At 43.1% G+C, this 21058-nt stretch overlaps 1 protein-coding gene across 1 annotated transcript; it reads left to right on the plus strand.

Moving 5' to 3' along the window:
- Positions 1-6081: 6081 nt before the first annotated feature.
- Positions 6082-15041, plus strand: PLAU (plasminogen activator, urokinase). Its single transcript, XM_056819721.1, has 11 exons — positions 6082-6219; positions 6557-6657; positions 7456-7486; positions 7667-7774; positions 8247-8421; positions 9774-9865; positions 10059-10254; positions 10541-10689; positions 11915-12055; positions 12491-12639; positions 13948-15041. Exons 2-11 carry the CDS (start codon positions 6604-6606, stop codon positions 14116-14118), a joined length of 1266 nt encoding a protein of 421 aa, XP_056675699.1. The 5' UTR covers positions 6082-6219; positions 6557-6603; the 3' UTR covers positions 14119-15041.
- The last annotated feature ends 6017 nt before the right edge of the window (positions 15042-21058 follow it).

Consider the following 21058-nt stretch of genomic DNA (forward strand, 5'->3'; position numbering starts at 1 on the left):
AGCTCAGAAGTCCCCAACTCAATCAATCCACTAGTCTCAGTCTCTTTAAGAAACAAATTACAGATATATACCACTACACCCAGCAAGATGCTTTTTTTTTTTCTTAATAGATTTTCTTTGTCACAAGAGAGGGTTCAGTGTCTTAAAATCATCATCTTCTTGAGCTGGAAAGAACATTGCAGATTAACTCCTCCAAACCAGAAAACTGAGGTCCATAGAGATAAGTGATTGATACAGTATCACATAGCCACTTAATAACACAGTCAGAACAAAAAGACTTGTACAAGAATATTCATAGCTGCGCTCTTTGTGGTGGCCAAAAATTGGAAAACGAGGGGATGCCCTTCAATTGGGGAATGGCTGAACACATTGTGGCATATGTTGGTGATGGAATACTATTGTGCTAAAAGGAATAATGAACTGGAGGAATTCCATGGAGACTGGAACAACCTCCAGGAAGTGATGCACAGCGAGAGGAGCAGAACCAGGAAAACATTATACACAGAGACTGATACATTGTGGTACAATTGAAGGTGATGGACTTCTCCATTAGTATCAATGCAATTTCCCTGAACAATCTGCAGGGATCTAAAAAAAATACTACCCACAAGCAGAGGATAAACTGTGGGAGTAAAAACACCGATGAAAAGCAACTGCTTGACTACAGGGTTGGAGGGGATAAGACTGAGGAGAGACTCTAAATGAACACTCTAATGCAAATTCCAACAACAGGGAAATGGGTTCGAGTCAAGAACACATGTGATAACCAGTGGAATCATGCGTCGGCTATGGGAGAGGGAAAGGCGGGGGGGGGGGGGGGGATGGGAAGAAAAGAAAATGATCTTTGTTTCCAGTGAATAATGTATGAAAACGACCAAATAAAATAATGTTAAAAAAAATAACACAGTCAGAAGCAGATGCCTTATTTTGCCCTAAGACTCATATCACTCTAGCTATAATTCAGTTTTCCCAGGGCCTCTTGGTTGATTCCAGCTCATACATGGATGTTTCTCTGTTCAGCAGGCAGAATTAGAGCACCAGGTAAAAGAAAATGGAATCTGGAAAACAGGAGAAATTCATCTTTTTTCATTGTTTGGAGAAGTGGGGGACTATGGATATAGGATGTTGCATGTGCTTGCCAGAAGTATAGGAAGTTTCAGTGGTTTTTGTTTAACGTTTTCTTATTTCAAAAAAGGTTCAGAGCTACAAATGATATGATATTTAAAAAAAGCCAAAAAGCATGAATAAAACTAATCTTGTGAAAGAAAGAAAAGAAACCTTCCCACTGCCACCTCCTCAGATCAAAGATGTATACGTGGAAGAGATGTCAGAAGCATCTAATTCAACTCCTCATTTTACAGATGGGGAAACTGGAGCTAAGTTAAGTAACTTGCCCCAAATCACACAAGGGATAAGTATCAGAAGAGGGATTTGAACCCATGTCTCTCAGTGGATAGAACACTGGGCACTGGACTTGGAATCAGATTCATCTTCCTGAGTTCAAATCTAGTTTCAAACAATTACTAGCTGTGTGACCCCCTGTTTGCCTCAGTTTTCTCATCTATAAAATGAGCTAGAAAAGGAAATGGAAAACCATTCCAGTATCTTTGCCAAGAAAACCCCAAATGGGGTCATGAAGAGTCAGATACATCTGAAAATGACTGAATGACAATTCCTGACTCAGGAGTCCCTTCACTCTCTACCATGCCATGATGCAATCTCATCTTAAACCCCTCTGGCCTCCCTGTCTTCAAATGGTTCTGATCTAAGACTTCAATCTCTTTTTGTGTCTCATTCCCAGAGAGCAGCACAGTACCTTACTAGACTAGTGATCAAAAGACCAGGTGCCGTGTCTAGCTTCAGAACTTGAAATGATAGACTTTTAGAGCTATTTGAGTACTTGGGCAGAACTCTACTCATTTCTACTGATAACTGACTTGCTCAAAGTCACAAAGTCCCTCAATGCAGAGAGATGTGGTCAGATGTGGCTGGAGAAACGATAATAAAAGATGAGTTTTTTTTCCTTAACCATATTTCTTTTTTTAAAGGGAGGATTAATGTCAAAATCAGGAATAGAAAGCTATTCCCCAAATCTCCAACTGATATTTGGTAGTACTATCTGCACCTCTCCCTGGCAGCATAGCCTTGAACAAGTTCCCTACCCTGCACAAGCCTTTGTTCCTTCAACTATATAATATCGTACCTAACGCACCAGGTTTTTATAAAGATAAAATGAAATTTCATGTGAAAGTGCTTTGGAAAAACTATAAAGTGCTACATAAATGTAGGTCTTTATGGAGGAGAAGCAGGGATTCAGGGAGGGCAGGGGACTTCCCCAGGACCACCAGCAACCAATGGCAGGGCAAGAGTACTACCAGTACACTGTCCATATGCATTCATTCTTCCATTCAGCAAAAATTTATGAAGGAATTACTACACGTAAGGCATGGCGCTAATTGTTATGTAGGATGAAACAATCTTTGCCTTCAAGAAACTTTCAATCTTCATACTGGATTCTGCCCCTTTAAAGGGGCTTAGAGACCTTAGGATGGGCTAGAGGAAGCAGGAAAATAAAGACCACAAGAAGAGCCCAGGAAAACCAAGATAATTATTCAGCCTGGAGAAGAGAGAGCAAAAGGGAAAGGGTTGGAAGGCCTACAATAACGGTCTCCATGTCTCTTTGACCAGGAGGAAATGAGCTCATTCTTCCTCTACAAAATCAGCATGACAGCCTCCAGCCAAGTAATCTGGAGTCATGAGGGCTGCTAGGGGATCTTCATGAATCACTATAGATTTATAATTTCTCAGGCCCTTGGGAATTTCCTGAAAACCAGGTGCCACCAGAATAGTTTCGGGGCAAGTCCTGTTTACATTTTGATCACATTAATTTATGATCAAATTTGTGACAATCCAGCGGACTTGTGACCACAATTTGATAAACAGATGAATGGAATTCAAACAGGAAGTTTACATTTTTATGTGAGTGAAAAGGAGCACACATCCTATGGTCCTATTGACCCCAGTCTTTGTCTTCCTGGGTTTCAGGTAGGTCAAGTTAAACCAGACTTTGTGCAAAGGGACCAGATCATGAGCCTTGTGTGAATTCCACTTTGGAAGAATTTGTACATTTTCCCATCTTTTCATGGAGGGTACTACTAGTGGCTTGGCATCTTGGGAATTTATCCAAACTGTTCTACAGAGGTCAGTATCGGGGAATGAATGGAACACTGTTCTTGGAGTTAGAGAGCCTGCTTTCCTGACAGACCTCAGCTATATTCTTCTTTTGTAACCTTCCATAGATTATAGCTTTCACTGTAAAATGAGAGTTGGACCAGATCAAAAGTCCTTGACCTTTTGGTTGAACCATGAACCCCATTTTGGGTACTGTTCTCTAAATTCTATAGGCCCCTCTCAGGAGGACCCCTTCCCAGAATAAAGTTTTAAATGCATAAAACAAAATACATAGAATCACAAAAGAAGACAATTATATTGGAATACAGTTATGAAAACAAGGTTCCCAGACCCCAGGTTAAGAATTCCTGTATTAAGTGATCTCTAAGGTCCCTTTAAATACTTCTAATAGCTTACTTAGCACTTGAAGATTTGCAAAGGACTTTTATATATAAGTTATTTCATTTGATCTTCACAACAAACTGGTGAGGTTGTTGACATTGTTTTTGTTTAGTCATTTTCGGTCATGTCTGACTCTTCATGACTCTATTTGGTGTTTTCTTGGCAAAGATACTGGAGTAGCTTGCTATTTCCTTCTCCAACTCATTTTTACAGATGAGGAAATAGAGGCAAACAAGGTTAAGAGACTTGCCAAGGTTCTCACAGTTGTAAGTGTCTGAGGCTGAATTTGAATTCAGAAAGAAGAGTCTTCTTGATTCCAGGACCAGCACTCTATCCACTATGCCACCTAGCTGCCCAGGTGCAACTATTATCCCCTTTTTGCCAATGAATCTTTGTTTTACTTTCAGATCTTTGATATTTTTCTTCTTGTGAGTAGAGAGACAAGAGAGAGCACTTCTTTCCCAGGCCCTTGCAGAAAGTCTTAGCTAAGGCTCATCCAAATTGTATTTTCTTCATCTTGCTCTCATTGCTTCTTCTATCCTTTTAGAAACTGACCCTGATCAAGAAACTGACCCTGATTGAGGGACTCAGTTTTCCAAGGTCAGAAAAGTCTTGTGGGCACAACCAGGAGAAATGGCCAGCTCCCACAATCCCCACTCCACAATGGATCACCATGGCTAAGCCCCCAAATTATAACTATCCATCCATGGTTGTAAAGAAGTCTATCTCATCACAGTGACTAGGGCTCTGGCACACTCCAGGGTAGGAAGAAGGTGTAGCCACACTAATGAAAGGTCCTGTATCAACTTGTCACCTCTTGCCTAGACTATCTTAATAGCCTCCTAATTGGTCTCTCTCCTTACAGACTTTCTTTCTCCCAGCTATCTTCCACATACCTGCCAAATAAATATTCCTAAAAATATGTCTAAACATGCCACTGGCTCAAAAAGTCATCCATGGCTTCTCTAGGTCACAGCTTTCATTGTAAAATGAGAGTTGGACCAAAGCAAGGGTCCTTGATCTTTTGGTTGGATTATGAACTCCATTTGGGGCACGGTTTGGTAAAGTCGATGGACCCCTCTCAGGAGGACCCCCTTCCAGGATAAAGTTTTAAATGCATAAAAACAAAATACACAGAAGTAAGATGCAATTCAAGTTCTTCTAACTGACATTGAACCCTCTTTGATGTCTCCTGCCTACCTTTCCAAACATTTTATATCATTCCCCATCATTTACTCTAATCCTGCTAAAATGCATTACCAGGAGCTCCCTAAACTAGCCATGCCATTTTCTGCTTCTGTGTTTCCTGGAGCAGTCTTCCCATCCCTAGAATGATCTCTCCCTTCTCACTTCAAGCTTCCAGAATCTTTAGCTTTCTTCAAGACTCAGCTCAGGGGCCATCACCTCCTGTGGAAGCATTTTTTTGTGCTCTTGAAATCACTGTGTAGTTTATCTGGGTGCATGTTATACCATCCTACCATAACTCAACTCTCCAGGGAATGCAAGGTCCTTGAGGGCAGGGATCATTTTTTATCCAACCTGGTACAGCAAAAAGACTACCTGGGTTTGGAGTCAGATGATCTAGGTTTAAACCAGACTTTGCTGATTACTGCCTATGTGACCTTGGACAAGTTAAAACCTCTTTATTATTGTTCAGCCCTGTCTAACTCTTCATGTCTCCATTTCAGATTTTTTTGGCAGAGATATTGGAGTAGTTTGCCACTTGCTTCTCCAGCTCATTTGACAAATAAGGAAATTGAGGCAAATAGGGTTAAGTGACTTGCCCAGGGTCACACAGCTATTAGTCAAAATCACAACTTCCTGAAAAGGGGGAGGGGGGTTTGGACTAGAGGGTCTCTAAAGTCCTCTTTAAATCTGTAAAAACCTGAGGGTATTGTTCATGTTATAGCTTAATAAACGTTTAAGGAATTGTTTAAATCCCTGAGAATCTGCTGGCCTGGTGCCAGAGAGGAGTCACTCAGCTCATTAAAAAAGGAAAGAAAGTGGGGGAGGAGTCCAAGCCAGGCTATTCTAAGACTAAGGTAACCCTTCTCCATTAATCAGAAGCCCCTAGCTCTCACCTGTACAGGTATGGGGACCACCTTACTCTCTCAACAAGGATGGATGAAGAATAATTTATGTCTTTACCACTGCTTTGCTCAACAAAACTGTGCTTTTCAGTAGTTCGAGGATTATGAGAACCTCCCCAACCCTTGTAGTATGGAGGAGGAAATTGAAGCAACGAAAATGGAAGATGACTCTCCCACGATTCTGGTCAAGATCTTACGTCTTCTCTAAATTTCCCTGCCTCTAGGGTTCTCATGACTCCCCATCCCCCTGCCTCTTTGAAGTGAGCTAGGTCTGGGGGATATAGGTTGTTCTCCCGTTCCGCCCAGCAGAGTTCTGGGAGCTGGGGCAGGCGGAGGGAGGAGACAATAGTAAAAAAAGGAAGGGGGGAATGCTGTGGGGGAAATCTTGGTCTAGGGGCGGGGCCAAACTCAGGGTGGAATCAAATATAGGGCAGTGCCGCTGCCGCCTCTGCAGAGCTAGGCACTGACTGAGACCTCGAGTTCCTCCTGGCTTAGAGGCGCTCCCCTCTTGTGTGAACTTGAGCTAGATCTCCGCACCAGCCCGAGCCTCTGATCGGTGAGTCCGCAGCCTTGGCTGGGTGCGCCGGGCTGGGATGCTCGAGCTGCGGCCACTCCAGCATCCGACCCTCTACCTCCCTTCACCGGCCTCTCCTGGCTCGGGCTGAGTCACCACCCTCTGGGCTGTCCCCCGCCCGGGCTTCTTCCCGTACCGGGACATTGATGTCCTGAGGACCGGAGAAGCAGCCAGAGCTGCTTCGCTAGAGCCGGGCGACCTCCCGCTTCCTCCCGTGGAGCAGGGGTAGGAGGACCAGGGCTCTAGCAACAGGGACCTCCCCTGATTAGAGACTCTCTCCCTAGATCTCAGGGTCCCACTCCTCCTCTTTCCCTTACAGCGCTGAGTACCTGGAGCAAAAGGAGCCACCTTCCTCCCCAATCCACCATGAGAGCCCTGCTTGCTTCGCTGCTTCTGTGTGTCCTGGTCTTGGGCTGCAGAGTGAGTGTCCCTGCATTGACCCACGGTGGGAAGTGGAGGTTGAGAAATTGAGGGTAGGGGGAAGGACTGCAAGTAACTACGGAGCCGGAAGGAGAAGGTCCTGGTAGACCTGGTAGACACCTGGTAGAGGTGATATACCCAGGGTCAGTCAGATTCCCCAGAGGGCAATGGGCTGTGATTTCAGAATGGGCACTGTGCAGCCCGTACATTATAGATATTTAATAAATGCTTTTAGGATTGAATAGGATTTCGGGAAGGAAATAGAGGGCAAGAGAAATTCTCCCTGGAAATTTGCAACTGAAAGAAAGGGAAGTGATTGGGGAGGGAAAAGGGACCCATCCAAAGGTCTGCACTGTATATAATTGGGATTGGGGGTTGAGGTTGCTTTGGTGAAACCTTACTGAAAAACTGGAGACTCCTCTATTGGGGAGGAGGAGGGGGCTGGATGAGTGCATATGTGTGTGTGTGTGTGTGTGTGTGTGTGTGTATTCACGTGGGAAAAGTTAGAGCATATGAAACAATGAAAACTAGAAGAGAGACTATAGTTAAATGCCCAATTGTGTGCCATAGATTAATCTGCCATAGAGAAAGTGAGAAGAGAGGAAGAGCAATGACAGATAGGGGTGGGGGTGGGGTGGAAAGGGTGGTTGTAGAGTTGTCAGGGAAAGCTTTGTGGAAGAGGAAGGACTTCACTCTAATCCAACTAATCCCAGCCTCAGCATCCCAACCTGAGGAAGGGGAGGAGGGCATAGAGTTCTTGGGGACCATGCTTACCATTTTTAATCCTTTTCCTTTTAGGGTTGGAGACGGGATCATGCATCTGACACAGGTAAGCAGCTACTCTTGCATAGTCCCCAGCTATATGGGTATCAAGGGGGAACCATTGGGAGAAGTCCCTTCCACAGCCCCCCACCAAAAACAAAAAACAAAAAAACCCTCACCTTCCCTCCTCCTAAAGACTAGTTCTCTCCCTCCTACTGCTTTCACCAACCACATCTCTCATTCCCAGGGAACTGTGGCTGCTTAAATAATGGTGTGTGCATATCCTACAAGTACTTCTCCAAGATTCATCGCTGTTCCTGCCCAGAGAATTTCATCGGGGAGCACTGTGAGATAGGTACCTGGAGTCTTGCCTGACCCTTAACCCCTGAGCCTGGCTAGTGAGGATTTCAGAAGGGGATTCTGGTGGAGAGGGGAAACAGAAAGGGATGAGTTATTGATAACGACTAGACCTGGGCTTTCATTGGTGTAGGGAGTTCCCAGGTTTCTGACAGAGGAAATTCTCTAACCGTGCAGATCTCTTAAGCTTGTCTGCAATTTGGAGCCTTCCACAAAGAGGATAAGTAACTTGCTGAGCTTCACAGAATCAGTATGTGTCTTGGAGAAAATGCAATAGTTGGCATTTCTACTCCAAAGCTATACAAACATTCAAAGGAGTAACTAGAGGTAGGGCAAGGCTCAGGGAGGAGAGCCCTTTCAGTCCCCTGTGTTTCCATACTGAACTGGAAGCTTGGTTAAATTGCCTATACTACATCCTGTTCCCCATCCAACTCATCTCAGTATTCCCTTCTATTCCTTTTCTCTCTCAGACATTTCAGAAAAATGCTACAAAGATAATGGTCATTCATACCGAGGAATGGCCAACCAGGATTTCATGGGCAGGATGTGTTTGAAATGGAACGCAGATGTCTTGGCCTCAAAAACATACCATGCCAATCGGCCGGATGCAGTAAAGCTGGGTTTGGGGAAGCATAATTATTGCAGGTGAGGTGACAATTAGTACCCCCCCCCCAATCTATCCTCCTCAAATAGCCATCCAGGATTATTGTCCTGCTGGCCCTGGGCTCTGGGTCTACCATCTGAATTCTCTTCTGAGAAGTCTTAGAATAAGATTTTCTGGGACAGTACAAGGGATGAGGGGCATAGGGAAGAGGGCAGGGTAGAACACAAGCCAGAAACTCATTTTTCTATAGAATCTAGGAAGACAGACTTCTGATTATGAACATCCTAGGCCAGAATACACTAACTCCCTCTCTCCAAATTTCCCTATTTCTATTGAACATATCACTATCCTTCTAGTCACCCAGGTTCTTATCCTCTGAGTCATCCTTGATTCTTCTCTCTGCTCACCCCCACCGTATCCCATATGCAATCAGTTGCCAAGTCCTGTTGATTGTGCCTTCACAATATTTCTCAATTTTCTTTCTCTCCACTTATGTAGTCAGTTTAGTTGGTCTCTGTGCTCCCATTCTCACCCATTTTTCAATCCATCCTTCATCTCATCTGCCAAAATAATCTTGCTACTGCCTAAAACTGACCCCATTGCTCCTCTGCTCAAAAACCTTGGTGGCTATTGCCTCTAGGGAAAAAGATGCAAACTCCTTCACTTGGGCATTTGGAACTTTCCAACATCCAGGTCCAACTCACCCCCTCTGGTCTTATTTGACTTTATCCTCTTTCAGGAAGGCTATATTCCAGATAAATAGGAATACTTCCTGTTCCCCAAGGTCAAAGTCCATCTCCCAAGCCTTCTCAAGTGGTTGGTTTTTTGTTGTGGTGGTGGTTTTTTGTTTTTTCCCAGATGTCTTATCTTCCTTCTCCTGGAGGCCTATCTCCAGCTTCCTTCTAGGTGGGGCCTTCCCTGATCCCCTTCAGATATTTGTTCTTTAGCTTTTCAATCTCTACTCTGTGCTTTCCAACTTTTATGCAGGTACTAACCTTCCTTCATTTTGCATTCCACCTTAACCCCTCTAATCAAAAGTCAGTTCTTAGAACGCAGGAATGATTTCACTTTTGCCTTTTCATTCCCAGGGCCTGACCTACTCAGAACTAAACACTTAAGTTTTGTGGGTCTTGGAGGAGTAGGTGGGTGTCAAATGATACCTTTCCTATGTTTTTTTAAACCCTTATTTTCTGTCTTAGTAACAACTCTAAGACAAAAGAGCAAGAGCTAGACACATGGGCTTAAGTGATTTGTCCAGGGTCACACCACCAGAAAGTATCTGAGACCAGATTTGAACCCAGGTCTTCTTGACTCTAGGTCTGGCACTCAATCCACTGAGTCACCTGGCTTACCCATACCCCTCCAATATTTCTTTTCCTCCTTGCATTTCCAGAAACCCAGACAATGGGAAGAAGCCATGGTGTTTTGTCCAAATTGGCCGGATGCAGTTTAAGCGGGAGTGCAAGGTGCAACAGTGTTCCATTGGTAAGTGACAATGACCTGAAACTGGACACTGACCAGTTTGATCACTTTCACCCAAGAGCAGGGGGGAAGGGGACATATATGGAGTCTCATTGGCCCTCAATGACCTGGGGCTTATAGGGAGGAGAGATGAACAGAGTAATATCTCACTTGTCACAAGAGACCTCTCTCATGTAGCCCTTGTCCTCTCCCACAGAAAAAGGAGGATTCCAGTGTGGATATAAATCAATGACACCCCGATTCAAGATTGTTGGCGGAAACACAACACCCATTGAGAACCAACCTTGGTTTGCGGCCATCTACAGGAACCATCTAGGAGGCAGCTCTTCCTTTACTTGTGGGGGTACCCTCATCAGTTCCTGCTGGGTGGTCAGCGCTGCACACTGCTTTCCGTATGTTCTCCTTAGACTCTTTGTCTCAAAGACTTCCCCAGGTCCATAGTATTTTCCCAATCCATGATTCCAATGCCCCTTTCCTTCACCCCCCCAAAATCTATCCCCCTCCCTCCAAGAATAGTGGCAGGACCCTACTCCTAAAGCCATGATTCTCCATAGTTCCAGGGTGATCATCAGTGCTTCAAGTGTAGAGTAAGGCTAAGTAACTCCTGAGGGCTGGTGGGAATGGGATCCTCCATCAGTGATTACTGGGTCTTGACACTTTTCAACCTTGTCCCTACAGTAAAATTAAAAGAGGGGAGAACTATGTTCTCTACTTGGGCCAGTCAATGCGTAAGTCACAGACCGGTGGAGACTCTCAGTTTGAAGTTGAACAAATAATTTTACATGAGAACTTTAGCACTGGAGCCATCGCTTACCACAATGATATTGGTGAGTATAGAGAAGGGAGGACTTGGGGACAGATTGAATGGTGGAGAAGCATAAACATCCTCATTACACTGAGAGGGGGTAGATGAGCTTGGGAGGTGGTGGTGGTGGTGAGGGGCTCAGAAATGGGGAATGAGATCCTGGAGCAGCTTAGAGACCCTGACACAACATCAAAGTGGGCATCTTGGTGAAAACCCAACAAGGTCAGCTTCCCAGAAGGGATCCTAGGTTTTTTCAGAAGGACCAGCACCATCTAGCTCTGGACTGGAGGGTAGGAACAAAGGAGAGAACTGTAGTTAGAACAATAGCCTGGCCAAGACCCCTGGAGATAAAACTTCCTATCCTCCCAGCTGGCATAGCATGACTTGGATTATAGCTAACCTTAGGGAGGAGGTGTCTATCCAGGCTTAGGTATAGAAATAGAAGCCTCCTTCCCTGATTGGAACTGTTGGCCCTTGGAGGCAACATGATCTAATAAATAGGAAGAGAATTAGATATGAATTTAAGAGAACTAGATTCTTATCCCAAATGCATTACTATTTATATGATCTCAGTCAAATCAATAAGTCAGCAAGTATTTATGAAGCATCTACTGTGTGCCAAGCACCATGCTCAGCTCTGGACATAAAAAAATGGCAAAACAACAACCCAGCAACGTTCTCTGCCCTCAAGAAATTCACAATCTAATGGAAGACAACATGCAAACAATAACATAGAAACAAGATATGTATAGAATAAATTGGGACTAAACTCAGAGGGCAAACACTGGCATTAAGGGTGAACAGGAAAGACTTCTTGCAGAAAATAAGATTTAAGCTGAGACTGCAGGGAAGTCAGAAGTCAGTCAGTCACTCACTTTTTTCTTTGCCTCAGTTTCTTTATCTTAAAATGAGAGGCTTGACTGGATGACTTCTAAGGTCCTTTCCAGGGCTAACATTGTGTGATTCTGAGGGGCAAGGAAGTCTCTACTTGACCATACTTCTGGGGTCTGCCATTCATATGATGCTAAACTTAGAGGAAGAAGGGGACTTAAATCTAGTCCAACTCTCCTAATTTTCAAAGGAAGAAAATGCGACTGACTAAAGTTAAACGACATAGGTACCCAGGGTTATAAAGTTAGTGCCCGAGACAGGATTTGAACTCAAGTTCCTGTGACTGCAAGTACAGGGTCTTCACTATACTATGCTGCCTCTTTGCTCATTCTCCTCCATTCCATGTTTTTCCACAGCCCTATTAAAGATTCGTTCCAAAACTGGTCAATGTGCAGAACCCTCCAGAGTTGTGCAAACCATATGCCTCCCCAAAGCATATGAAGATGTCCCCTATGGCAGTGACTGTGAGGTCACTGGCTTTGGTTTGGAGAATCAAAGTGAGTAACCCTTGGGCCAAGGAAAGGGTGGGAGATTTGGGGAGCCTCAGATCAAATCAGGCAAACTGATCTGTGTAATTCTGGGAAGGTACAGTAATAATTAAAAAAATAACAAGGGGATGAGCTTCCTTGACACAGTATTCAGCTTGGAGCAAGAGAAGGTCAAGAAGTCAAACACTAGGAGGTGGGAAGCCCAGTGGAGATGGGCAGGGAGGCTTTGGAGTGAGATACAACATGGTTCTGGGAGCTATAGGACATTGGAAATAATCAGATAAACTCTTAGAGAAGGCAGAAGCCCAGGTCCACAGAGATATTTTGGGGTTGAAGAGGAAGTCGGCAGAGAGAGTGAATCCTGTTTGCAGAGAAAGGGGGTCAGGAAAGGACAATAAGGAAGAAATGTTTTAATTGGAGCCACTATCCCCAATTTCCTCCCAGATGACTACCTCTATCCAGAGTACCTCAAAATGGCGGTTGTGAACCCAATTTCACATAAGCAATGCGCACGACCTGACTACTATGGTACTGAAGTCACCCCCAAAATGCTGTGTGCTGCCCATCCTGAATGGAAGTCAGATGCCTGCCAGGTGAGAGCTCACCAAGGCTTCCTCATCATCTTTCCTCTACCTGTCTCTATCAAGGAGGGGTTCTTCTCCTCTATTTATCCCAGACTTCTCTCCTCTGGTATCTTTCATACCCAAGAAGTCCAAGATGGCCACTAGAAGAGATACTGCTGTTAGTGATTTATGGTAGATCACAGATAGAAAAAGCATGTATTTAAAGTAAATTCTAGGAGTGCCAGCCCTGGAATTGGGAAGATTGGGTTCAAATCTGGCCTCGGACATTTCCTAACTATGTCACCCTGGACAAGTTACTTAACCCCCAATTACCTAACCCTTACTGCTCTTCTGCCTTAGAATCAATACTAAGCCAGAAGGTAAAGGTTTCAAACAATAATAAAGTAACTTCTACATTCCCATTTCTGTGCCTGGCACTGTGGAGATGCAGAAGTATCAGACATGATCCCTTACCTCAGAAGCTCATCAGCTAGTTGGGGAGACAAGACTTACCCACAAAATGATAAAAGCTAGAAAAAGAATATAGCTAAATGCCAACTGGTGTGCTGTAGATTATAAATGATAAAGGAATTGATAGGAGAAGAAGATCAATGCAAGTCATCAGGGAAGGCTTCAAGAGGAGGAAGGATTTCTCAATTGCCTAGCCCTTGCCACTCTTCTGTCTTAGAACTGATACTAAGACAGAAAGTGAGTTAAAAACAATAACAAAACACTTGTTGACTGGTTGCTAGTCACGGGGAGAAGAGAGGACATTCCAAGTAGAGGAGAAAGACATGACTGAAACTGCAGTCAGGAATGAATGTGCCCTAATAGCAAGACTCTGAGAAAGTTGGCCCAGCTGGAGCAGAGGCTTTATGTTGGGGGAGAAACAGGAAATAAAGGTACACAGATAGGGATAGGATGGAATATGGAAGCCTTGAAGATGAAGAATGGAATGTCAAAGGACTTTTAATTCTGGGAAACTTCACCATCTTTTTCCCTATCTTTCTCTCTCTGAAAGAGAAATAGAAAAAGAAAAGGAAATGCCCCTAAAATAATAGAATTGGAATAAGGAATACGGGGAATTGTCAATTATGCTCTCTTTGAATTACAGTCATTATAGAAGTTTGGAGGCTTCACTGAAGCACACAGGAATTAATTACCATAAAGTAAATCCCACCATGACATGGAAAATGAACTTTTCTGCCATTAAAAATATCTGCTTTTATAAAAAGACACAGTAAAGTGTTTCTTTAAGCCCTTACCTCCCTTATTCTAGTTAGCAACGCTAATTTAAATTCCCAAGACCTGACCTTCTGTTTCTCATCTGTTTCCCAGGGAGACTCTGGTGGGCCTCTGGTCTGCCCCATTGATGACCGTATGGTGCTAGTTGGTGTTGTGAGCTGGGGCATTGACTGTGCTGCAGAGAACAAGCCTGGCGTCTATACTCGTGTCTCTCACTTCCTACCCTGGATCCAGGCTCACACAGGGCTAACTGGCCCCATCTGAGGAGACCTACGAAGGAGAGGGCCATACTGCCCCCTCGTTCCCCAATGCCATCATTTCTGCCATGGAGTCATCTCTACGAGGCATAAGGATCTTGAGAAGACGTTCTCTAGAGAGATGTTGTCTACATGGGGACTTCCCACCAGGGAAACAGAAAACAGATTTAAACTTCATATTGGAGCATGGGCACTGGCTATTTTGAACTTCTTGGCCAAGATGGGTGGATGGGGCTGGTGGTGACCAGAGTCAAGAGGCAGATGTTTTAGAGCTCTTGGGCTCCTAGAACATCTGGTTACTTACTAATGGTGAATTCCAAACCGGATCTGGAGAGGAAGAAGACAACTCCCCAGAACAATCCGCCTTCACCATGGACCCTAGACTAGATATTTACAAATATGCAATCATGAATTGAACTCTGAGATCAGGGTCCTTGGAGCTCATGGGACTATGGCCAATGTGGAAACATCCATCAGGGGTGGGGACACTAGAGAGGTAATGGGAGGGCTCCATGTAGCCCCGGGGGACTAGTCAGGAGGTAAAATGTTTGCGTCTCTGTGCACATGGCTTTGAATGGGACCATCTGTGTGAGCACTAGAATGTGCTTTGGTCTTGGGATGTGATTATACATTTGAGTGCCTCCCTTGGCGGTGTAGACAGCAGTCTTGGTCTTGTCCCTTCTCTCCTGAGGTACCCTCCTCAATTCTACTATGAGTGAGGTCAGGACAACTCTGACAGACATGGAATGTCTAGGTTTCTCCCAAATCCTTATTCCTCTTCAGTAATTACCCTCCCTGCTTATCCCAATCTTACTTTGTGACATGAGGGCCGGCCCCTTGGACTGGATATTTAATAATTATTTTTGTTATTTATTTTTATTTTTATAGTATCACATGGATGTCAATAAAAATATTTCTTTCTTCTGAAAAGGCTTTGGTTCTCTCTTGGGGAGGAACGGTATGAAAAATTATAGCAGGTTCTAAAATGGAATGAGTCGCTTTATAAAGTAGTGTGTTTCTCATTTCTAAGGTATCCAAGGAGGGATTGATTGATTGTATGATTCCTTGAAAGTGTTATAAAGGAATGTGGTTGCATTGTACTAAATGAATTCTGAAATCCTGTTCTAATACTAATACAAATATCTCTGACATTTCCGTAAAAGAAATAATCAGAACCATTATCAGCTTCAAAAATAAAAGGAAAGTGATATCAGCAGCTGTCACCCTTATAGTTATATGGTTTACCTCCTAGTTGGAAAAGATCCTAACTTCCCTTCTAAGATGAGGTCTATGACCTCAGTTGCCTTATTTGCCCACAGTCACCTGTTCGGGACATAAGAGCCTTCTGTTCTCTAAGCAATTCAAAAAGATCTAGAGAAGGAACTCAACTGACTCTACTCAGTACATCCTTCCCTTTTAACAGATGGGAATACTGAGATCCTAGGAGGTATAGTCAATGCAAGCCACAGTAAAGCAGAGAAGGGTTCTGGGATCAGGCTGCTGTACTGGCTAAACATCAGCTTCTAATTCCAAGTTTCTCAAAGGAAAGGCACCCGGGTTCACCTAGGGGAGGCTGAGTAGACATAAGCCTTGGGCAGGTAGTAGGAGGAATTGAAGCCAAGGAGTGAATCTTCAGCCAGCAGCTGGGAAGCTCCTGACCCTAGGGATGACTCCGACTTCCTTGATACAACAATCACCCCAGTTCTGTCTTACTTATAAAGGGGATTCCAAATGAAGAGGTTCTTGGGTCAAAGGCAGAGCTCCCAGCTTATGTCAATCAATGATTAGGCTCAAAGATAAGGGCATCATCATCCAAGATTTCTTTAGCCAGAGTCCCTGAAAACACAATTCTTGATACCTGGTATTGGGAGATAATTTCTTATCAATGATATTGATGGAGGGATAGATCAGCCTCTATCTACTCCCTCCTCTGGGGATCTCAGAGCATGAGGATAGGATTATTAACTTTGATAAATGGTGGTGAGTAGGAGGTTGACCTGGCACCCATCTCTGAATGAAAATCTGATGCTTTGGGGTATAACTTCTAGAGCGACTCAGTCCCTTTTTCTGTACCATATCTTGAAAATGGCTCACCCCATCCCCAATGACTCCCTCTAAGGACTTGGTTGATTGAGTTTTTATTGTTATTGCAAAAGCTGGCTCAGGAAAGACCCAGGGAGCAGCCAAAGGGCCCAGCCCAAGCTGAGTGACTTCTTCAAGCCTCTTCCTAGACTATCTTCCCAGGGGGCCAAGAACTATCCTGTCCAGGCAAGAACAGCTTGGGCTCCAGGGCTTTACAGAAACTGAAAACAGGAAATGTGAGCACCAGAGACAGGTTGAGCAATGAGGCAGCAAACTCCCTTCATAAGCTTTCCTACTTTGCCTTCCCAACTGTTTCTAACATCTTGATTGGCTATTGCTAGAAGTCAGCCACTGCTCAAAGAACCATTTTCCAAGAACTGGTTATTTTGCTCCAGATGAAACAAGGATCCAGTTCCGAGCAGCGTTCTTCTAGCTTTGGGGAAGGCGGGGGAAAAATGTTCCTTTGCCATTTTGCCCTACTATCAGACTATTGGACTAAGGATAGAGTTCACTGGGATTTCAAAAAGCTGCCCCACATATACCCTACCTCGATCCTAGGTCTCCATACTATTTTGAAAGACTACCCCCAAAGTTTTGCAACTTTGTTCAGAGTTCAGAATCTAACCTCACCTTTGTGTTAATCTCAATGCCTTCTGCTGCAATCTGAATTCCATTGCAACTATTTCCGTTTTTAGTCCTGCTACATCCTCACCAAAGACTTGGTGGCCTTCTCCACTCCCTGGTCTCTGGTTTGGTCTCCATCCATGCTCCATTCTCCATGATACCTCCTTGTCCTCCAGAAGGAAACATGGGGGAACCCTGAGAAGCTGAGACAGGTATCGATAGAGTGGTTGACACCTCAGACACAGAGTGAAGAGGAAAGGTTGCTATATCATGTCAAATCTGGGGTGGGGTGGGGTGAGGGAGGGATCATATAGAAGGGAAGCACCAGAAAGAGTTGGGAAAGAATAACAGACTCTGAGACTTCTGGTTCCCAAACTTAAGGAGGAAGAGATCAACTGAAAGTGAACTCTCCTCCCCAAGTGTTTCTATTTCTTTTTTCCCCCTATTACATTCTACCTGGTATCATATGATCCTAGATCTATAATTGGAAGGGACTTCAGGGGCCATCTAGTTCAATCTTCTCATTTTACAGATGAAGAAACTGAGGAACATTGTTTAAGTGACTTGCTCAAGGTCACATGGGTATTGAGTGACTGAGCCTGGATTTTTCATTGCCTTCCCTCTGTTAATTATTTACTATTTATCTTGTATGTAGCTTGTTTTATATATATATATATATATATATATATATATATATATATATATATATATATTTGTTTGCATGTTTTCTCCCTCATGAGACTGTAAGCTCCATGAGGGCAAGGAATGCTTTTACTTCTTTTTGTATCCCCAGTGCTTCTCACAGTGCTTAGCTCACAGTAGTACTTAATAAATGTTTATTGAATGGATGATTGAATTTAAACCTCCTAGTTTAATCCCCTGTACCATTCTACCTCCTTTTAAACTTGCCTTTTTTTTCCTGCCCCCTCCCACTTCATTAGAAGGTAGCTCCTCCAGGGCAGAGATATTTTTTATCTTATCTCCAGCTCTAACTCATTACATAGCTTCCACAGTAGGCATTTAAATATTTGTTCAACTCAGTTGAACTAAAAATGAATTTGGCTAGCAAGATCAAAGGAGAGTTGATAGTCGAGGAATTTTTTAAAAATGTTCAATGGCATATGAACAACTCCTGGTGTGGGAACTCCATCCATTGACTAAGAACGGCAACTTTTTGGTTCATTCTTAGTTTTAGGGAAATGACTGAGGGGAACAAAGTTGCTCATTTATTTGCCCAAGCTCATACAACTAGGATCAGAGGTAGGACTTGATTGCCTTCTAGCAGTGCTGCCCCCCAACTATAGCCATAGACAAATCTGTGGAGTAAGAAATTTGTCCTCACTGTAACTTTTCTTATCCCTTCCCATGGCTTTCCTCTGAGCTAGTGTCCTTCTTTTGTTCAGGACAAAAATCTAATTAATTAATTCATACTAGGGTGTGAGTGATTTAATAGTTAACCCAAATGAATTAATAGCTAAAGATGGAATTTCAAGCATCAGTGCAGGAGAGATTTTCCTGGGCCCCCAAATCACCTTGTATCATTCTACCCTCTTGCAAGGTCAAACATCCATGGCCCTGTCTAGCCTGGACAGAGCACTCCAAAGAGTTTTTCCACATCCTTTACCCCCATGTTGGGGTGAAACTTCCACTGATGGTCATTCCAATAACAACCCCAAGCCTCTTCTATCCTGTGACTCTGACTTCTCCAAATTCTCCCCTACCTTGTGACACATTGTCATTAGTTTAGAGGAAGGAAGTTTTTGTGGCTTGGGTAGTGTCTGTGGGAGTGTGTGTGTGTATGTGTGTGTGTGTGTCTATAGAGATGGTTAACTGATCTCAGAAAGACTTTTCAGAAGACTACCCTGTAACTCAGAAATGGGTTTTGGGTGGGCATCAGGGAGGCTCAGTGGATTGAGAGCCAGGCCTAGAGAATGGGGGGGGGGGGTTTCAAATCTGGCCTCAGACATTTCCTAGCTGTGTGACCCTGGACAAGTCACTTAACCCCCATTGCCTAGCCCTTACCACTCTTCTGCCTTGGAACCAATACACAGTATTGCTGCTAAGATGGAAGGTAAGGTGGAAGGAAGGAAGGAAGGAAGGAAGGAAGGAAGGAAGGAAGGAAGGAAGGAAGGAAGGAAGGAAGGAAGGAAGGAAGGAAGGAAGGAAGGAAGGAAGGAAGGAAAAGGAAGGAAAAGGAAGGAAGGAAGGAAGGAAGGAAGGAAGGAAGAAAAAGAAATGGGTTTGAGTATATAATAACAATAGGTGAGAGCAACCAGGTGGCACTGTGTTTAGAATGCAGGACCTGCAGTCAGAAAAAAATTCATTTAAATCCTGCCTCAGACATTTGCTGGCTGTGGGACTCTGGGTCATTTAACCTCTCTCAGCCTCAGTTTCCTCAACTATAATATAAGTTGTTGTGAAGATTGAACAAGATAATATTTGCAAAGTAATTTGCAAATTTAAAGTGCTATATAATGCTTGCTTTTATTATTTATATAGCACTCTACAGTCTACATTGTATGGCATAGATATCTTTTCATTTGACATATAATCTCTCTGAACCTCGATTTCTTCATATACAAATGAGGATAATTAATAGCACCTACAGACCCAGAGAGGCAGATGAACTAACAGAGGTGAGACTTTTTTGCAAATCTAAGGGTAAGTGTGAGCTATTATTACTCTGTATTCTAGCCAAGAAGAGGTCACCTGCACATGGTCACTGTTGGGTTCTGGCTGAGCCCTGAGTATATGTATATTTTTGGTGGGCACAGAAACTAATCCTTAGACATTCTTTTCTGGGAGTCACACTGAACTACTATCTCCATCGGGATCTGTCCCACATCCCAGAAGTCTTCCTTTAGGTCTTTTAACATTGTGATCACCAATGTAATCCTCTATCCTTTTCCCTTGGGTTAGTTCTATGACTAGTCCATTTCCTTTTATAGTCACATATGGCTTAGATACAATAGTGAAGTAAAAATGATTCAATCAAGTAACCACCAAGGATTTGTGATTTCCTTAGTGCGAATACTCCACCACCAACACTTACTTCAACCCTTTTTTGACTTAGTGGATGGTCATTGGGAGTAACAGTAATAGAGATTTTGCAAGATCTCTCTCCTTCAGGTTCCTTTTCCCCAACAAAGTAAGCAATTACTATTTTTCTCTCTTAAAATATACCCAATTAAACACTTCAAAGATGTTGACATCATGGCAATAGCCTCTAATAGCTTAATTAATAATTTCATATTATCCAAATCAAAAGGAGTTACATTTTCTAGAGATATAATTTCTTATACAATGGCAGGGAACAATACAGGGAAATTTAGGAACACAATAATAACACAATATCACGAATTTAAAACATGAAATAAAACTTATTACTATTCAGGTGACATCAAATCAGTCAAATGAATTTCCAAATTATCTTTTTTATTTACTTTTTTTCTCCAATTACATTTTCCAACATTCACTTCCTTCCCATTCCCCACCCCCATGAGAGAGTAAGCAATCTCATGTAGACTGTAGATGTGCAATCATGTAAAAGTTTCTCCATATTAATACTTTTGTGGAAGAAAACTGAAACAAAAAATTAAGAAAGGAAGTGAAAAAAATTTGCTTTGGTCTGAATTCAGATCCCCTCAGTTCTTTCTCTAGAAGCAGATGACATGTTTTATTATAAGTCCTTTGGGATTGTTTTAGATCATTGTATTTCTGAGAATAGCTAAGTCATTCACAATTGTTCATCATACGGTATTCCTTTTGCTGTGTACACTATTCTCCTGGGTTTGCTCATTTCACTTTGCTTCAGTTTGTGTAAGTCTTTCCAGGTTTTTCTGAGCTCCTGCTTGTCATTTCTTACAGCCCAATAGTATTTCATTATAATCATATACTAGTACTGACTTAGCCATTCCCCAATTGATAGGCATCCCCTCACATTTCAGTTCTTTGCCCCCACAATACTTTAAATATTTTTGTACATGTAGATACTTCCCCTTTTTGTTTTTAATATCTTTGGAATACCAACCTAATAATGGCATTGCTGGGTCCAGGGGTATGTACTGTTTTATAGCCCATATGGGTCCAAATTGCTCTCCAGAATGGTCGAATCAATTTACAACTCCTCTAATGGTGCATTCATGTCTCAATTTTCCCACATCACCTCCAAGTTTTGTCATTTCCCTCTTCTGTCTTAATCTGATAAGTATGGAGTAGTTCCTCAGAGTTGGCTTAATTTG

Source organism: Monodelphis domestica, chromosome 1 (assembly GCF_027887165.1).
Source record: "Monodelphis domestica isolate mMonDom1 chromosome 1, mMonDom1.pri, whole genome shotgun sequence".
Classification (NCBI taxonomy): Eukaryota; Metazoa; Chordata; class Mammalia; order Didelphimorphia; family Didelphidae; genus Monodelphis; species Monodelphis domestica.

Bases quoted from the DNA above. Each gene is read 5' to 3' on its own strand.
- PLAU (XM_056819721.1), top strand. From the start codon at position 6,604: ATGAGAGCCCTGCTTGCTTCGCTGCTTCTGTGTGTCCTGGTCTTGGGC. The intron at 9,866-10,058 runs GTAAGTGACAAT...CCTCTCCCACAG, and splicing joins GGTGCAACAGTGTTCCATTG to AAAAAGGAGGATTCCAGTGT. The intron at 12,056-12,490 runs GTGAGTAACCCT...ATTTCCTCCCAG, and splicing joins CTTTGGTTTGGAGAATCAAA to ATGACTACCTCTATCCAGAG.